Here is an 18,773-nt window from a genome sequence, read left to right on the forward strand (position 1 = left end):
GTACAGCAACCAATAAAAATAATACACAATAAAGTTTTCCACATCAGCAAAGCAAGTTAGCAGACTGACATAAATATGATATAATAAGGCGGTTCGCTAAGCTCAGCTAAGGTATTAGGCATTAGGATTTATAAGCCCAGGGCCTCTGTGCATATTATTTTAAATCTGCTGCTTGGTAATTGCATTGTGCCTCTTGATTCCAATATTAAGTCTCCCTTCCAAGTACTAACCAGGCCTGACCCTGCTTAGCTTCCGAGACCAGACAAGATCGGGCGTGTTCAGGGTAGTATGGCTGCATTCTGATATTATGTCAAAAGGGAGATGGCACCATGCTACAGTGGTGCCCCGCAAGACGAATGCCTCGCAAGATGGAAAACCCGCTAGACGAAAGGGTTTTCCGTTTTTGAGTTGCTTCGCAGGACGAATTTCCCTATGGGCTTGCTTCGCAAGACGAAAATGTCTTGCGAGTCTTGAGATTTTTTTTCGCTTCCCCCCCCCTTTTTCTAAGCCGCTAAGCCGCTAATAGCCTTTTAGCAGCTAATCCGCTAAGCCGATAAGCCTTTAATAGCCGCTAAACTGCTAATAGCACTAATCCGCTAAGCCGCTAATAGGGTTGCTTCGCAAGACGAAAAAACCGCTAGACGAAGACACTCGCAGAACGGATTAATTTCGTCTTGCGAGGCACCACTGTATTAACTTTTCCAGTCTACTGAAATATCTCAATCCTAATCCCTTTCTCATCCTCCATTTTTAAACTGAAGTTTTGAACCGTCTCAGTAAGGGGGAGTGGAGAGGTGGATTCCAACCTGAGTTAGTGGATTTTCCTTTGCACAGTTTATACCCCCAATGAAGACCATGTTGGGCATGATAGGTCTGGGATATTCAAAAACAAAGTCATAGCGCAGAAGCCAAATTGATGCTTGACTATAAAGGTCTGCTACTGTCACATCTTGGTGCAGGAATTCCTTGTTCAGTGTTCCATAGGGTGAATAAAGAAAATGGCATATCATGAATTCCAGAGAGCCGATTAAAAAATTCTTCACTCTCTGTTTAAAGTTCATGTGATCTGTATTGCCCGAGAAAAATTTTGGGACATAAGAATGTGGGTTTGGACACTGTGTTGCCACAAAGTCTAAACCACATGGAATTCCCCGCAAGTAGTAAATAGAAGGAAGGGATAAATACTCAGCCAAGATCTGCCCACATGGAAACACTGGATCCATAACTACAATGTTGAATTTGGTTTCTTTAAGGTAAGAAATCAGCTCTTTGTTGTATAAAAGCTGCTTGCAATTATTATATAGAAGCATTGTAATATTTCTTATTCTTGAAAATGTCCCGGTCATTCTTTCCAGGAAAGGCTGACGTGCAAAAATCCTGTGACCAAGCTTTTGGAATTCTGCTTTCAAGTATTCCTTTGAGTAGGGCACGGCAAATGTTTTCAATGTATAATGTACAGATGACTTTATCCATAAATTCGTCTCAGGAGCAACGACAACTACTTGGTGTCCTCTCTGCTGAAGATGTTCCATAACTGGATGGATACTGAGCCAGTGACTGCCATCATGGGGTATTACCAACACCTTTCCTCCATCCGTAAGGTTCCAGAAAAAGAGAGTAAGCAAAACACAAATGCCTTGACGCATAGAAATCTTCTTGCTGGTTGCAATGTGGCATAATTCTAACCCAAAATGAAATGAATGTAAAAAAACCATTGCGAACAGCACAGGAAACAAAGCCTCTTGTGAGCCTTTAGCTCTATCTTCTTCTGCAAATATTTATTTTCTGTGACACATTTATTAAGGCAGTGTGGAATGTTTAAATCTTGGTCAAAGGTCGGTTTTGCAAACCAACCTGGATTGGGTGATAAGGAGTCTGCAGGCTAGCCTGTTGCATAAGCGTCTCTACTACCACTTCTGTACTCAGCCAGTGACTTCCATCCTGTGGCATCACCAACAGCTTCCCACTTCCAGCACAACGCCACAAACAGAACCAAAAGGCAAGGCCAGCAGCAGCTGGATGAGACCTTGAATTCATCCTTCCTATCATGGAATCAAGGAGCCCTGAACTCGCTATACGCTTTGTGTGCCTAATGTATGAAAGCAGATGTTACATAATAAAACACTGGTGCAGCCCACAGGATCACAGATTCTAAGCATCAAGTAAATGTTTAATTTGTTGCCTCTGCTGAACCTCTTGCCAGGACAAATAGCCCATACAGTGGTACCTCGGGTTAAGTACTTAATTCGTTCTGGAGGTGCGTTCTTAACCTGAAACTGTTCTTAACCTGAAGCACCACTTTAGCTAATGGGGCCTCTATTGAAGCACTATTTCTGGGTTAGTGGAGTCTGTAACCTGAAGCATATGTAACCTGAAGCGTATGTAACCCGAGGTACTACTGTATATCCAATTATAAGAGCAATGTCAACTGAGTTGATGTTTTAAATGGTTAAATGGCTCAGGACCACAGTACCTCAAGGACTGTCTATCTCAGTATGAACCGACTCAGATCCTGCAACCATCCTCTGAGGTACTTCTTCATGTACCTCCTCCACGAGAGACCAGGAGGGTGGCAACATGAGAATGGGCCTTTTCTATAGTGGTTCCCTGTTTGTGGAATGTCATCTGGTGCCTTCATTATACATTTTTAGGTGCCAGGCAAAAACATTCTTTATCAACGAGGACTTTGGCTAATTAACAGTCTACGTCCTTTTGTGGAATCAGGGTTATTGGTTTGTTTGGGTTTTGTTCTTGTTTTGTTATGCATTTTGTGGTATTGTTCTGTATTTTTATGCTGTGAACCCCCATGAAGTCTTCAGAAGAAGGGTGGTATACACATTGAATAAATAAAATAAAACAAAATAAAATAAAATAAACCCCCAAAACCGTTTAGCCAGCAAATAAAACTATTATTTTTAAAAATCAAATACAGTACAGTGGTACCTCGGGTTACATATGCTTCAGGTTACATATGCTTCAGGTTACAGACTCCGCTAACCCAGAAATAGTGCTTCAGGTTAAGAACTTTGCTTCAGGATGAGAACAGAAATTGTGCTCCGGCGGCGCGGCGGCAGCAGGAGGCCCCATTAGCTAAAGTGGTGCTTCAGGTTAAGAACAGTTTCAGGTTAAGAATGGACCTCTGGAACGAATTAAATACTTAACCTGAGGTACCACTGTACTCAAACTAAAAAAATACTAAGAATAAGCAGTACAATCCAGAGATCACTTGGGAAATACTCAAACAAAGGACTGCTCCACACAGGAGTTTACTGTCAATTTTCTGTTAGTCATGTGTATTAGTAGAGTTTTTTGCAATCTCCATTTGACATCATTCTGAGCAAAAAGCCAGCACCACCCCCCCAATTTCCATTTAATCTAGATTTCCCACTTCCTAAATAATTGGATAAGTAAAAATGACCAAGTACAAAACCACAGTTGCTGACGGCGTGGAAGCTCCTTACTGCACTTGGGGGGGGTGTCACATGGGTGGTTTCCTTATCACTGCTCACCTGAACAATTCTTGGGTTTCAAATAATGATGACTACGGTTCTTGAAGGTAGATTAGCAAAGATACCATACATATGTTTCTCCCCCTGCAGATTGGATGACCTTCCTCACTATCTGTTCAGTTGTATACAGTAAGCCCACAGTTTACGCAGGGGTTATGACTCTCAGAAAGAAAGAAAGAAAGAAAGAAAGAAAGAAAGAAAGAAAGAAAATACCTGCATCACTGTAAGCAATGCTAGGCTAGCATTTCTGCTTCTACCTTTGCATCTAAGCAACAGCTCAAAACTCCTAGCTATGTGGGGGACTGTTTCTCCTATCCAAACTCACTTTCTGTTTTTCTCATAGCAGATTTCACAAACCCTCAGCTTGCTGAAAGGTATTTTCAGCAGTTAGGTAGGTGATCAGTACAGCAAAAGACAGTACCATAGCTCAGGGGCAGAACAGATACCTGATGGGGAACATGTCTCCGGCTCAGTCCGTGGCAGTTAGGAGGTAGAACTCAGCTGTAAAAGTACCAGCCTAACCAGTTTCTTCCTTGGGCCTTTCAGGCGAATTCCCTTCCCCTGCAGGTTTGAAGCAACATGGGCACTCAAGAAAGCAGTAAAGCTAACAGGCTTTTCAGTTCTGAACAATAATAATAATAATAATAATAATAATAATAATTTATTATTTATACCCCGCCCATCTGGCTGGGCTTCCCCGGCCACTCTGGGCGGCTTCCAAAAGAATATTAAAATACTATAATACATCAAACATTAAAAGCTTCCCGAAACAGGGCTGCCTTCAGATGTCTTCTAAAAGCCTGGTAGTTGTTCTCTTTGACATCTGGTGGGAGGGTGTTCCACAGGGAAGGCGCCACTACCGAGAAGGCCCTCTGCCTGGTGGAACAACAGAGTTTTTGGTGCATGAACGAACCGGAAAGTGCCTTAGCTCTTCTCTAAAATTATTATTGCTGGAATCTACCACTTCATTTGCACTAAAGAGTTGGTGGTAATGGAAAAAAAAAAAGCTTTGTTCCATCAATGGAGCAACTAGGATGTCTATGTCCTAACACTTAAGTAGATGTACAATAGAAAATATCATTCATGAAGGATAAGGCAAGTGCCAGAAGGTCACGAAAGGCAGCAAATAAACAACAATTTCACCATAAAGAATTGCAAACCTTGGATAATGGCTTCTTCTGGGCACAGTTAATCCCTCCAATGAAGACCATGTTGGGCATCACCGGTCTGGGGTAATCAAATGCAAAGTCTTGTCTAATTAGCCAAATGGATGCCTTACCAAAAAGTTCTAAGAGTGTAATTTTCCTTTGCAGAAATTCAGTTGCCAGATGTTCGTATTTTCCATAATATGAGTAACAATATAAAGAAGCTAACATCGACATTAAAACATTCTTCACACGCTCAGTAAATGTCATATGATCCGAGTAAGTTGTAAAACCCTCTGGAATATAAGAAATGGGGCTTGGACACTGAGCAGCTTGGAAGTCCAAATGACATGGAAGTCCACGCAAGAAGTAGACTGTAGGCAAGGAAAGATATTCAGCAAGGATTGGAGCACAAGGCAGCACAGGATCAGAAAACACAGCATCAAAGTCGCTCTGCTGGAGGAAGTGGATGAGTTCTTTGTCGTATAAAAGATGCTGACAAGTAGAAACAAATATGGTAGTAACTTGAGATATGTTTATATACAAGTGTACCATGTTCTCTAGGAAATTCAGATTCTTAAGAGCATGCTCAGTCATCGAACTCAGAAGTTCATTCAACTTCTCCTGGCTGTAAGGCACGGAATGTGTTCTTACAGTAAAATGCTCAGAAGACGTTTGCATGACCAAAGTGTTTTCTGGCATCACAACCACAACCTCATGTCCTTTTTGCGCAAGCATCTCAACTACCACTTGCATGCTCAGCCAGTGACTTCCATCTTGAGGCAACACCAACAGCTTCCCACTTTCGGCACAATGCCACAAAGAGAACCAAAAGGCAAGTCCAGCAACCACTTGAGACCTTGAATTCAGCCTGGCCATCGTGGTATCAAGGAGTCCTGACTTCCTTACACGCTTTGTGCCTAATATATGAAAGCAGATGTTGCAAGTATAACGTTGGTGCAGCCAATGGACTCACTCATACTAAGCATCAAGTAAATGTTTAATGTGTGCCCTTCACTGATGCTACTTTTATCAGGACCAAAGGCTGTGCATGAAATAATATTGAACAGATAAGAACAGGGCCAACCAAGTTCATGTCGTACGTTAACAACAACAAAAAAGAAAACTATTCCGCCACAAGAGTTGTAGAAGATGATTTAGCACAATTATGTGGTATGCTTCTGTAACCCTCAGATTTTAAAATGTTAACTAGAATAAGCAATGATGATCTACCAATCAAGTTGGAACATGTCCAGACAAATAAAGGGCTTCTCCCCATGTCCGTTTACTGTGCATTTGCTCTTAGTTATGTGAGCAAGGTTTTTCAATGTGTACACATCATCCTTAACAAAATGGCATCCCCAAATTCCTACACATTTAATCCAGATTTTCCCAATCCATGGATAATCCACCAAGGAAAAATGGCCCAGTACAAAAATGTAGTCACTGCTGACAGGGAAGCTTCTTTGATGGAATCTACACACATATAAAAACTGTTCTGAAAATGCTTTTTGAAAAGTGTTTTTAAAAATACGTTGAATTTTCCATAAGGCCCACTATTGCCATCTAGTGTGACATTGTATATTACACTTAAAACACACTTAAACATTTTATTTGCAGCTGTATAGCTGAGTCTTTGGTGCACTTTATTTTTGGGGGAAGGTAGTTTGTCATGTACCCCTCTGGGTAGGAGGGGCTTTTATTTTCATACCCCTTACCTGTATATGCTGCTCAGCTGAATACAATCTAGCCATTTCATTTCCAGTGACCAAAATGCTGCTGCACACTGAAGGCACAACAAGAACACACCTGAAGGCTATAACTACTGTAACAATATTCAACAACAACAACAAGAGCACGGAGGTCTTGTGCAGGCCTGCTCTGGCACAGGAAGCCAGTGTTAATTCTGTTTAAAAATATATACCATGTCTCTGCAAAAAGAAAAGAAAAACACCCCACAAGCCTCTATTTTGCCCATCAGCAATTGGCTTGAGTTGGTATTTATCTGCCCCCCCCCAGTTTAGTCATCTGTCCCCACCCCCCCTTTGCAGCCACCACAAATCAAGAGCTCTGTGACTTTGCTGCTGCCACTCTCTGTTCCACCTCCATTCCGCTGAGCAGCAGCACTGCCACTGCTGGGAGGGCACTTCTTTCCCAAACACACAACACACACTGCAAAATAAAAAAATTCCTTCCAGTAGCACCTCAGAGACCAACTAAGTTTGTTATTCGCATTCTGAACCAGGTAACTACATTATCACTAATTTCAAAAGTTATAGCAACCAGTTTAGTAGGCATGTTTGTTAAAAAAAAAAAGTTGGATTTTCAGATCGTCAATTTGTTGTAATTGTTTAAGCTGGTCCTCTCTGTGATTTTTTTTTTTTTTTATTGCTTTGATTTAAACCAGTCCCCTCTGCATTCAGGTCTGTAGTTCAAGTTTGTGAATAGCTATGTGAGAAGGAAGCAATCCTCCCCATCAAAAATATCCACCTATAAGCAATTGTCCTGAAGCAAAATATTTGGTTGATGAATTCAAATAAATCTTTAATGCATGTCTTCCTGAGACTCTTGCCCAGTTCTGTGGGTTTCCTGCAACATTTCCCTTTTGTATTCAAAAGGGATGTTGAATCCTCCACTGATTCAGCCTCCTAGAGCTGCTGCTCCGTGGCTTCAGGAGCTCCACGTTGCCTCCCACATGGAGGGGGCCCAGTGTTTTGTGATGTCACGTCATGCCCCCCTCTGCGTGTCCCACAAGTGCTCGCCTGGAGGTGAAGAATAGAGGGCAGAGAGGGCAATCTTCACCCTCTGTGCGACCCGCCCCCAGCCAGCACTGTTTTGTCTAGAAAAAAAGAACTGCATAGGAATCTCGATTTACTGAGTAAGACCTCGGTTCTGTGTAGCTCAGTATATTCTGCATGGATTGGAAGCTGCTCTCCTGGGCTTCAGAAAGGGATCTTTTCCTGCACTACCTGGAGATGCCCCAGGGGACCTGGAATCTTCTGATGGAAAGCTCTACCACTGAGCTACAATAAATTGCTGTAGCTGACATACAGAAAGACAGAGGGCGTAACACCAATAAAATAACTACAAATGTCATGATAAAGTGTTACAAACCTTGGATAATGGCTTCTTCTGGGCACAATTAATCCCTCCAATAAAGACCATGTTGGGCATCACAGGTCTGGGGTAATCAAATGCAAAGTCATACCTCAGCAACCAAACGGATGTTTTACTAAAAAGTTCCAAGGCTGTAATCTTCCTCTGCAGAAACTCAGTAGCAAGCTGTTCATATTTTTCATACAATAAGTAGCAAACTAAAGAATTGAACTGAGTCATTAAAACATTCTTCACACGCTCAGTAAATGTCATATGATCCGAGTAAGTTGTAAAACCCTGTGGAATATAAGAAATGGGGCTTGGACACTGAGCAGCTTGGAAGTCCAAATGACATGGAAGTCCACGTAAGAAGTAGACTCTAGGCAAGGAAAGATATTCAGCAAGGATTGGAGCACAAGGCAGCACAGGATCAGAAAACACAGCATCAAAGTTGCTCTGCTGGAGGAAGTGGATGAGTTCTTTGTCGTATAAAAGATGCCGACAAGCAGAAACATACATGGAAACACTATGAGATACATTTCTATAGAACTGAACAACCTTCTCCAAGAGGTGAGCATTATTAAAAATATTCTCACCTATTGCCCTGTAAAATTCATCCAACTGCTCCTGGGTGTAAGGCACGGAATGTGTTCTTACAGTAAAATGCTCAGAAGACGTTTTCATGACCAAAGTGTTTTCTGGCATCACAACCACAACCTCATGTCCTTTTTGCGCAAGCTTCTCTACTGCTATTTGCATGCTCAGCCAGTGACTTCCATCTTGAGGCAACACCAACAGCTTCCCACTTTCGGCACAATGCCACAAAGAGAACCAAAAGGCAAGTCCAGCAACCACTTGAGACCTTGAATTCAGCCTGGCCATCGTGGTATCAAGGAGTCCTGACTTCCTTACACGCTTTGTGCCTAATATATGAAAGCAGATGTTGCAAGTATAACGTTGGTGCAGCCAATGGACTCACTCATACTAAGCATCAAGTAAATGTTTAATGTGTGCCCTCCACTGACGCTACTTTTATCAGGGCCAAAGGCTGTGCATGAAATAATATTGAACAGCTAAGAACAGGGCCAACCAAGTTCATGTCGTACGTTAACAACAACAAAAAAGAAAACTCTTCAGCAGCGAGAGGTGTTGAAGATGATTTAGCACAATTATGTGGTGTGCTTCTGTAACCCTTAAATTTTAGTTACAGATGGGTAGCCGTGTTGGTCTGCCATAGTCGAAATAAAAAAATTCCTTCCTGTAGCACCTTAAAGACCAACTAAGTTAGTTCTTGGTATAAGCTTTCGTGTGCATGCACACTTCTTCAGATACACTGAAGAAGTGTGCATGCACACGAAAGCTTATACCAAGAACTAACTTAGTTGGTCTTTAAGGTGCTACAGGAAGGAATTTTTTTATTCCTTAAATTTTAAAATGTTAACTAGAACAAGCAACACAGAACAAAAAGGCAAGGCCAGTGGCTCGTTGAGACCTTGAATTCATCGTTCCTGTCATGGTAACAAGAAGCCCTGACTTTGATATACTGTATGCCTAATGCACAAAATCAGATGTTGCTGAGTATAATATTGGTGTAGCCGACAGCATCACTGATTCCAAGCATCAGGTAAATGTTTAATTAATGTCCTGCGCTGATCTTATGACCGGGGCTACATTCAAACTTAGTAAATAGATAAGAATAGGGCCAAATGAGTTTATGTTGTACATTAACGAAACAAATCTCTTCAGTAGCAATATTTGCCTGCAGATGATTCAGCATAAGTTTGTAGTTTTATCCTGTAGCTCGCGGAGGTGAGGCAGTATAGTTACCATAATGTCATATATTGTACTCTTTTTTGTGAGCTTCCTATGGAGCATCAACTTTATTGGTGCTAGAAAGGGGACCTCCCTAAACCCGATAAATTAATATATGGTAGAATTCTGATTATTTGGGATATGAAGGCAAAATACAAGCTGCAGAAGTATTCCTGGGCTAGCTTATGCAAAATAACCTGACAATGTAGGGCCATTAAAAACAACACGGGGCCATTGGCAAGGCAAGAGTCCTTTCCCCTGCCTTGAGGGGTGAACAGATATGGGGAGGTGGGGTTGGAAGGTGGACAGGGTAACTGGATGTCCAAGGAGCCTCTGCAGAGGATTGGGGGGGGCAATGCGACATTGTGCAATGTGCTGATGTCCCATGTGCAACACCATCTGAATATTGAGGGTGGCTGCCTCTCAAAAAAAAAAAATTAAAAAAATTCAGGGGGCCGAAACTGCCTTGGCCCCTAGAAGTTGGTGCCTGTGCTGGGTGTGATGTCACAGAAGAGTTTGGGGCCTTTGGCACAAGGCTTGGAATAGCTGAGAACAAAGGACAGAACCATTTGGGCAGGCTGGCTGAAGGGAGGCTGGGAGAGAGGCCTTGGACTCCAGGGCTGCACTGCTGTGGGGAACAAGCCTCTTTTGACGCGACCGTACTATAAGATCTGGACTCCCTCCAGGCAGACTGAAGGTGTAAATAGGTGAATAAACCATATTTCTTAAAGCTACGACAGCCTGCAGTGTGTCTTCAATTCCCCAAAGGAGCACAGACCCTGGTTTAGGGCCAAGACCTCTGGAATCCTGTGCACGGCTCAGCAGGAATTGGGGTGGCCGGTAACAATATTAAAGAAAACATAATCTCTTGTACATATTTCTATGTAAAAGAGAGGACAAGTGGAGCCGGAATATCTTATTTCTGATATCAAGCATTACAGCTAGCAACTCATTATTGTGAGTTTCCTCATAGAGAGGAAAGGCAGAAATTAAAGGAATTATACAGCCTACCCCCATGACCACCCAGAGCGAGGCAGATTGCAGAGGCAGCAGCAGATAGGCCTAGCATCAGCACCAGGAGTAGCCAGTGCCAATGGCTGCATCATCCTCTCTTGTTACTTTAAAAAAAAAAAAATTCTTAGTCAGATGGCAGCAAGCCAGTGTAGCATATGGTAACAGACATTCATTTTAATATTTTTATTTTAAATATATATTGAAATGTATTCAATTCTCCCTCTGTTTGCTTCGTGCAATGATTGTTTCCTCTGCTTCCCACATCCATCTCCAGAATATGTAACGGAGGGACTTCCAACCATCTGGAGTTGATTTTGAGGGTTTTTTTGGGGCGGGGGTGGGCTGGAAGGGAATAGGAAAGGACAGAGTTCCACTGCCTGCACAAAGTCCATTGCACTGATGAAGCTTCAGCACTGGGTATCACCCACTATCCTTTTTTAACATGAAAATAGTGCTTAGCTCCAGACAAACATGTTTGGCATCAGTGGAGCAGAAACAAAAGCAAATCAGTTTGTCAAGGATCCCAACATATTGAGTAGAGTTGCTACCTCCTTAATAACTCCAGTCAAGGCACAGATCATAGCATAATGCAGGTGATGGAGGTCCTGTAAAATTGCAGATATATAGTAATTTCATGAGAAAGTGTTTCAAACCTTGGATAATGCCTTCTCTGTTCAGAGTTTATCTCTCCAATTAAAACCATGTCTGAGGTAATCAAATCCAAATTCATACCTCAGTGACCAAAGGGATGTTTTACTTAAAAAAGAATAAGCTGTGTAAGTTCCTGAGATATAAGGCAGGGGGCTTGGATTCTGGGCTGCTTCAGAATTCAAACCATATGGAAGTCTATGCAAGAAGTAGACTATAATCAAGGAAAGATATTCAGCCCAAGGAGCATGGGATCCTAAGATATGGTATCAAAGTTGCTCTGCTAGCTCTCTGTCATACAAGTAGAAGCAAACATGGAAATAATCTGAGATATGTTTTTAAATACTTGAACAACCTTTTCCAGAAGTGAGAATTATTTAAAACATTCTTACCTACTGCACAGTAAAATTCACCTAAGCAGGCAGAGGCATGGTATGTGCCCTGGGGGCATGACACGTTGCCCCCAGGGGCATGGCGCGCATCCCGGGGGTCTGGTATGCTGCCCGCGAGGGCATGGTGCACCGCCCGCAGGGGCGTGGCACACATTCTGGGGGTGTGACGTGCCACCTGGGGGCGTGGCACCTGGCGCACACGTGGGGATGTACGGCGCGTGTCCAGGGGGCGCCGCGATGGCACCCTACCGGAATAGTGGTGCCGGGGGCAGTCTGCTCCCTCTGCACTCCCGTTCCTCTGCCAGTGGCCCTGAACTCATCAAGTAAATGTTTAACGTCTTGACTCTGCTGAACCTATAGCCACCAGCATTAGACCATTATCTAATCATAAGAATTCCAGTTGAGTTATTTACATTAACGAAATCTTAAGTTACTACAGTTATAGAAGATGATTCATCACAGTTAAACACTTTGGTTTTGTAACAAGCGGAGGTCATAAAATTTCATAACTACTTGTTGAAGATGTCAAAGGTTACTACATTCCAGCAAGATGAATATTTTGTTCTTTTTTTCTTTAAAGTTTATTAAATTTCTTACTCCTAAATTTTTCGTCATGTACATGGTGATGTCTAGGTGGTGCTTTTTTATCACCACACACCTTCTGTGCGCTGCTCACCTAAATACAATCTAGCAACAACTCAACTCAAATGATCTTAATTCGTCTATTGCAGGGGTCAGTAACTATTTTCAGCCGTGGGCCAGTCCACCATCCCTCACAGACCATGTGGTGTGCAGGACTATAATGAACAAATAAAATAATGAACGAATTCCTATGCCCCACAAATAACCCAGAGATGCATTTTAAATAAAAGCACACATTCTACTCATGTAAAAACATGTTGATTCTCGGACTGTCCACGGGCCGGATTGAGAAGGCGATTGGGCCTCATCCAGCCCACAGGCCTTACGTTGCCTACCCCTTGTCTATTGCCACTGACTGATGCTCACTGAAGGCATGCCCAAAAGATCTTTGGGGACTGTAACTGCAATATATATGTACAACCCTTAAATAATGTTTTTAACACAGAGATCTTCTACAAGACTGTTTTTGCACAAGTCCTTTGTATTATTTTTATTTTAAAAATATAGATGTCATTGCAAAAGTTGCAAGCTTCTGTTTTGCCCATTAGCTATTAGCTTGATTTGGTATTTATTTCATCTTCTTTTTTATCTACAGTTTAGACTCAGTGGAGCACATGCTCCTTTTTCTGTTGCTGTTAAAATAAACAACAAAAACAGGGAGAGGACCGGTCTCCCCCTCAAATTGCTTCCTTACAGAATCAAGGGTTTAAGCTTTTCTATCTGGCTTGCTTGGTTTTTTTGAGAAACAAATACAATATAATGGATTCTGGTAGGTAGTCGTGTATATCTGAAGAAGTGTGCATGCACACAAAAGCTTATACCAAGAACAAACTTAGTTGGTCTCTAAGGTGCTACTTGGGAGGGACGCGGGTGGCGCTGTGGGTAAAACCTCAGCGCCTAGGACTTGCCGATCGTTAGGTCGGCGGTTTGAATCCCCACGGCGGGGTGTGCTCCCGTTGCTCGGTCCCAGCGCCTGCCAACCTACCAGTTCGAAAGCACCCCCGGGTGCAAGTAGATAAATAGGGACCGCTTACTAGCGGGAAGGTAAACGGCGTTTCCGTGCGCTGCACTGGCTCGCCAGATGCAGCTTGTCACGCTGGCCACGTGACCTGGAAGTGTCTTTGGACAGCGCTGGCCCCCAGCCTCTTAAGCGAGATGGGCGCGCAACCCTAGAGTCTGGCAAGACTGGCCCGTACGGGCAGGGGTACCTTTACTTTTACCTTTAAGGTGCTACTTGACAATATAATTGAATGCTGTAAGGTTTTTTGTTCTTTTAATGCTTTAGTTTTAGTGACATGCATTGCAGGCTGGGAGCTCCAAAGCTTTTGTGTGGCCAAGTGCCCAACGTCAGCACCATGGCCTCCACATACTGTAGCGCTAATTTTCAAACCATCTTCAAGGGTAGCTTCCCACAGAGCACATTACATTCACCCGAGCCCATGTACACATTTGATCAGAAAGGGAATGTAATCACCTGGTGCCCATTACCGGATTTATATAAAGTCACTCAGATTCGGGAAGAGGTAGACTCCACCATGGGAGCAGGGCCAGGGCAGGAGAGTGCTAGAGTCCTGTCTAGTCAAGTTGCTTGGGATCAATTTCAATCTGTTACCTCTGAGGATGTGGACAGGCTGCTTGGACGAGTGAAGCCAACCACCTTGATCCTTGTCCATCCTGGCTTATAAAAGCTAGCCGGGAAGGGCAGGGCAATGAGCTTTGTGGGGTGGTGAATGCTTCTCTCTGTGAGGGAGCCATCCCAGACCTGCTCAAAGAGGCGGTCATTTAACCGCTTCTTAAAAAAACAACTCTAGACCCGACCAATATGGCCAACTATGGCCCAGTCTCAAATCTTCCATTCTTGGGCAAGGTGATTGAGCGAGTGGTTGCTGAACAGCTCCAGGCACACCTGGAAGAAGTGGACCATTTGGATCCCTTCCAGTCGGGATTCAGGCCTCATCATGGGACTGAAACTGCCTTGGTCGCGCTGGTCGATGATCTCCGGCGGGCTAGGGACAAAGGTGAGAGCTGTTTCCTAGTTCTGCTGGATCTCTCAGCGGCCTTTGATACAATCGACCATAACATTCTTCTGGACCGTCTAGAGAGGCTGAGAGCTGGGGGAACTGTTATATAGTAGTTCTGCTCCTTCCTCCTGGGCCGTGTCCAGAAAGTGGTGTTGGGGGATGAGTGTTCAGACTCCTGGGCTCTCACTTGTGGGGTGCCTCAGGGTTCTGTCCTCTCCCCCATGCTTTTAAACATCTACATGCAGCCGCTGGGAGAGATCATCAGGGGGTTTGGGTTGGGTGTTCATCAATATGCGGCTGATACCCAGCTCTACCTCTCTTTCAAATCAGAACCAGTGAAGACGTTGAAGGTCCTGTGTGAGTGTCTGGAGGCGGTTGGAGGATGGATGGCGGCTAACAGATTGAGGTTGAATCCTGACAAGACAGAAGTACTGTTTTGGGGGGGATGGGCTGTGCGGGTGTGGAGGACTCCCTGGTCCTGAATGGGGTAACTGTGACCCTGAAGGACCAGGTGCACAGCCTGGGAGTCATTCTGGACTCACAGCTGTCCATGGAGGCGCAGGTCAATTCTTTGTCCAGGGCAGATGTTTACCATGCATTCTCGGCTTCAGACACATGCTAGATGTCATACAGTCTATACAGTCTATATAGACCCCTATCTTTCCACAGGTGGAATTGCTCATACCTCTTCCTGTCTGAAGGCTGGATGATTTCAATATGGAAAGAGCAGAGAGGTGCCCTGGGCCAGAGAACCTCTACACTTCCTCCACATTATCAATGCTCTCTTCAAAAAAAGATGAGATACATCCCTTAATATAGGTCTAGATATACTAAGAAACAGCAGCACACATATTGAAGGACTAGAGGGAATTAATTCATAGGGTCTCTTTGACTATTCTAATTAGCTGCTTTAGATGAAAAGCCTCATGATAGTACTTCAGATCAGGCATTCTCAGTCCTTCCTTCATCCGAGGGTCTTATTGGTCACATGACCACGCTTCCCCAAGCGATAAATCCATTAAGCAACAGTTGCCATTTAACAAAGATATCTGAGGGGATAGTTACAGGGAGGGTTGGAAACAAAAATGGGAATCTTGGTAAAGCAGAGGTCTTAATTGCTGCAGTCCAGTCCAGGCAACTAAGCCTTAGGTGTTTCCAAGACTTCAGCTCGGCATCAATTGAATTATGCCATTTCCCCAAATTCCTTGGCCAAAGTTGCTTGAGATCGTTCATGATAATCATTGTTGCAATCTGGCTCATGGAGACAATTGGAACATGATTTCTGAGCCATTCATGACTTGATTGAGAATGAGAATACCGATATTGCTCGTGTTCCTGAAACCTGGGTGGATGAGCTGGGATGAGCTGTTCTGGCTCAGCTGTGGCTGCCCAGAAACTAGACACAACATCAGCGCACACTGCAGGCATGGATGGGGAAAGGGGGCTTGCTCTTGGCTTCATCAAGAAGCGCTGCCTGGTGCCATTGTTCTCCTTTAGGCACCAGGGGAAATCTCATTCAGGCATGCATTTTCAGTTCAGTTAATGAGGTGTTATTAGGAGAGTTCTTACCACTTATAGATATTTTGTATATTTTATAGACTATTTATAGATTATTTAGTGAACTCACTGCATGTTTTCTATTTAGGTTTTTTTTGCTGGGGGGGGGTGGTGGTGGTTGGAATTAATATCAAACTGTACTACAAAAGAAAAAATAGCACTGGTTGCACCAAACTGGTGATTGACTAGAAAGTCTAAAAATCATGCTTCTACTCATAAAAGAAATTCTACAGAATTCAGAATCCTGTCATAATAAATTTAACAACAACAAAAATAAAATAATAATAATAACAAGCAGCAGCAGCATTACCAACCTGAGATAACGGCTTCTTCCAAGCACAGTTTACCCCTCCAATTATAATCATATTTGGCATTAGTGGCCTTGGATATTCAGCCACAAAGTCCATTCTCATCAGCCAAATGGATCCATGACTTAGAAGTTCTGTGAGACTCAGATCTCTCCGCAGAAACTCTGAAGCAAGACTTGCATAAGGAGAGTAGACAAAACTGCAGAGGAAGTATTCTGCCAGGTGGAACAGCATATTTTTCACACGCTGGGCAAACGTCATATGATCTGAGTTTCCTGTCATACCTCTTGGGACATAAGAAGGCGGTCTAGGACACTGCGCAGCTTCAAAGTCAAAACCACATGGTATTCCTCGTAAGAAAAAGACAGAAGGGATGCCAAAGTAGTCAGCAACTATCTGGCCACAAGGCATCATAGGATCTGTAAAGAGAGCATCAAATTTGCTCTCCTTGATATAGCTCATCAGTTCTTGGTTGTATAGTAAATGTGTGCAAGCAGCTAAGAACATAGCATTTGTCTGTTTCATTCTCTCAATTGTTCTAAAAAACCTGACCAAAAAAGGAAGCTCTTGAAAATTGTCATTTCCAAATTCTTTAATAGAGATATCCATTTCTTCTTGGGTGAAGGGCACTGGGTAACTTTTCAAAGTATAAACATCATCTGACGCTTTTATGTGCATATTGATTTCAGGTGCAACGACGACTATCTCGTGTCCATTCTTCTTGAGTTGGTTCAGGATGGATTGCATGCTGAGCCAGTGGCTTCCATCCATGGGTACCACCAGGAGTTTCCCACCAGAAACAAAACTCGAAGAATATAGAAGCAGCATGAGGATGGAAACGTATGCCTGGGAGCAGGCCATGGGAGCCATTTTTTTGGTCTGTCTGCTTGCTGCTCTCTCAGAAAGTATCAGCTGTATGCTCCAAGCCAGCCCCTTATATACTGGAGTGCAAAGTCTGACCTTGTGTGCTCTCTTGAAGTAAACATTTAACTAAAAGCCAAGGCTTCTAGTTAAACATTTACTTTGGGAGGTGCTAAAGCTTATAAAAGGTACTACTGGAATTATACAAAATGTTTAGCCATCCTTCATTTTCTTGTTATTGCTTGCATTGTTACAGAGAATACTTTTGCAGTTGTTATGTTTGAAAACAATAACAACTTTCCATTGTAATTATAATAAAAGAAGTAAGCGAATGAGTAGTGGTTAGAGCCTGCTCAGCTAAGGAACAGGCACAGAGTCAATGCAGTATTTAATCCCATCCTTGCATCCATCAGATGCCATTGTCATAAATGATGTCAGCCGATGGGCAAGTACAGCTGGTGGGCATCTGAGAGATTCAGGAATGGGTTGCACTGAAATCCATGCTAAAATGAAGGGGGAATACTTGTTTTACCAGCTTCTTGCAAGGTGTTTTTAAGTCTCAACTTCAGGACTTCAAAGCACCTTGCCCACAGGGTCAACCCTGAGAAGGATCAGGTCAGTGGAAGCAAGATATTTCTCCAACCCTGCTAGGAATTTATCAGTGTGGACTTGATAGTTCTTGTTTTCACATAATGAATCCTATTTATTCTTCAACTGAAAACATCATTGCTCTATAGGATTGTATTTGTGTGACACGTTATTTAATTTAAATGTTCATATTAAATAAACTTCTTGCACAGTTTCATCACCACCTAATATAACACTGTGCTCTGCAGGAGTCTTTCAGCTTCTGAGCTGACTCATCATTATCTGAGCAGTGATAATGTGAGATTTTATCACCAATAGCCTCAGATTTACCCATAATTCCCCTTCCTACTCCTCACAAAGTCTGATACAGTTATTTTAATTGTGTGGTGCCAGGGGAGCATGTTTGGGATGCAGTTATGACAGCGACACCGCCATTGCCAGCCTTATCATGAGCCATGCTGAGCTACATCTCTCTTCTCCCCATTTGCGCCTATCACTCCCCACTCTTGCTTTCCTGGCCAGCTGGCGGCCTGACACCAGGGATGTGGGAGCTCCTGCTTTCACCCTGAGGAAGGGAATGCTGGACTTCTTTAAAGAACCCATTTATCTTAGCCAAATGGAGCTGTAACACAAACATCGGAGATATCTTAGGTGTGAGTTTGTGTGCTAGTAAGGAAAACACGTAATAATTCAGGTTCTGTTGAATCAAAGTCGGGCAACACAGAGGTCAGATAAGGCCAAATTCAAAGAAAACATAGTATCAGCACCAAATTTTATTTCGGTCACAGACCAGCAAAGACAACATAGCACCTTGGATAGCTCCTTGTGACTGTCAGGCTGAGAGAGCAAAATCTCGGGCCGCAAGATCCACAGGGGCAGCAGATTCAGTCTCCAAGAAATGCATTGCTGGCTGCTACTTGGGGGCAGATCTACCACCTCCTTGGCAGCCCACCCCCAGGCCACCTCTACAGAGGCCTCTCTGCAAAAAGGAGGCACTGCTCGTCTCCCACCCATAGCAAGAAAATGGTGAGGGTTGCCCTCTGGGGTCTCCTGGGTTCTGCACCCACCCAATGTGATGCAGAACAGCCCCCCCAACACAAAATAGTCTTTGATTCCCACTTCAACCATTGGGTAAGGTTGATTTGATGCCCCCCACCCCGCTCTTGATGTAGATCTTTAC

The 18,773-nt window shown here is 43.3% G+C and overlaps 1 protein-coding gene and 1 long non-coding RNA gene across 6 annotated transcripts in view; both read right to left on the reverse strand.

Annotated features, from left to right (window-relative positions):
- The window catches only part of LOC308484753, a 210,990-nt gene that overhangs the window by 167,523 nt on the left and 24,694 nt on the right, over positions 1 to 18,773 (reverse strand). The gene's annotated exons all lie outside the window — the stretch shown is intronic.
- Positions 1 to 18,773, reverse strand: part of LOC308483500 (UDP-glucuronosyltransferase 1A6-like) — a 35,726-nt gene that overhangs the window by 9,924 nt on the left and 7,029 nt on the right. The window contains exon 1 of one of the 5 annotated variants that reach the window (XM_081017514.1): positions 16,151 to 17,060. The exons of 1 other annotated variant lie outside the window; for it this stretch is intronic. In XM_081017514.1, the coding sequence (XP_080873640.1) occupies positions 16,151 to 17,014 (864 nt within the window). In that variant the 5' untranslated portion in view covers positions 17,015 to 17,060. Of the gene's footprint in view, positions 1 to 806; positions 1,987 to 4,669; positions 5,574 to 7,768; positions 8,675 to 16,150; positions 17,061 to 18,773 lie in introns of those variants that run through there. 3 more of the 5 variants (XM_081017516.1, XM_081017515.1, XM_081017513.1) reach the window with 3 other exon arrangements.

The sequence above is a fragment of the Podarcis pityusensis genome (assembly GCF_964106645.2).
Source record: "Podarcis pityusensis genome assembly, chromosome: 1".
In the NCBI taxonomy this organism is placed as follows: domain Eukaryota; kingdom Metazoa; phylum Chordata; class Lepidosauria; order Squamata; family Lacertidae; genus Podarcis; species Podarcis pityusensis.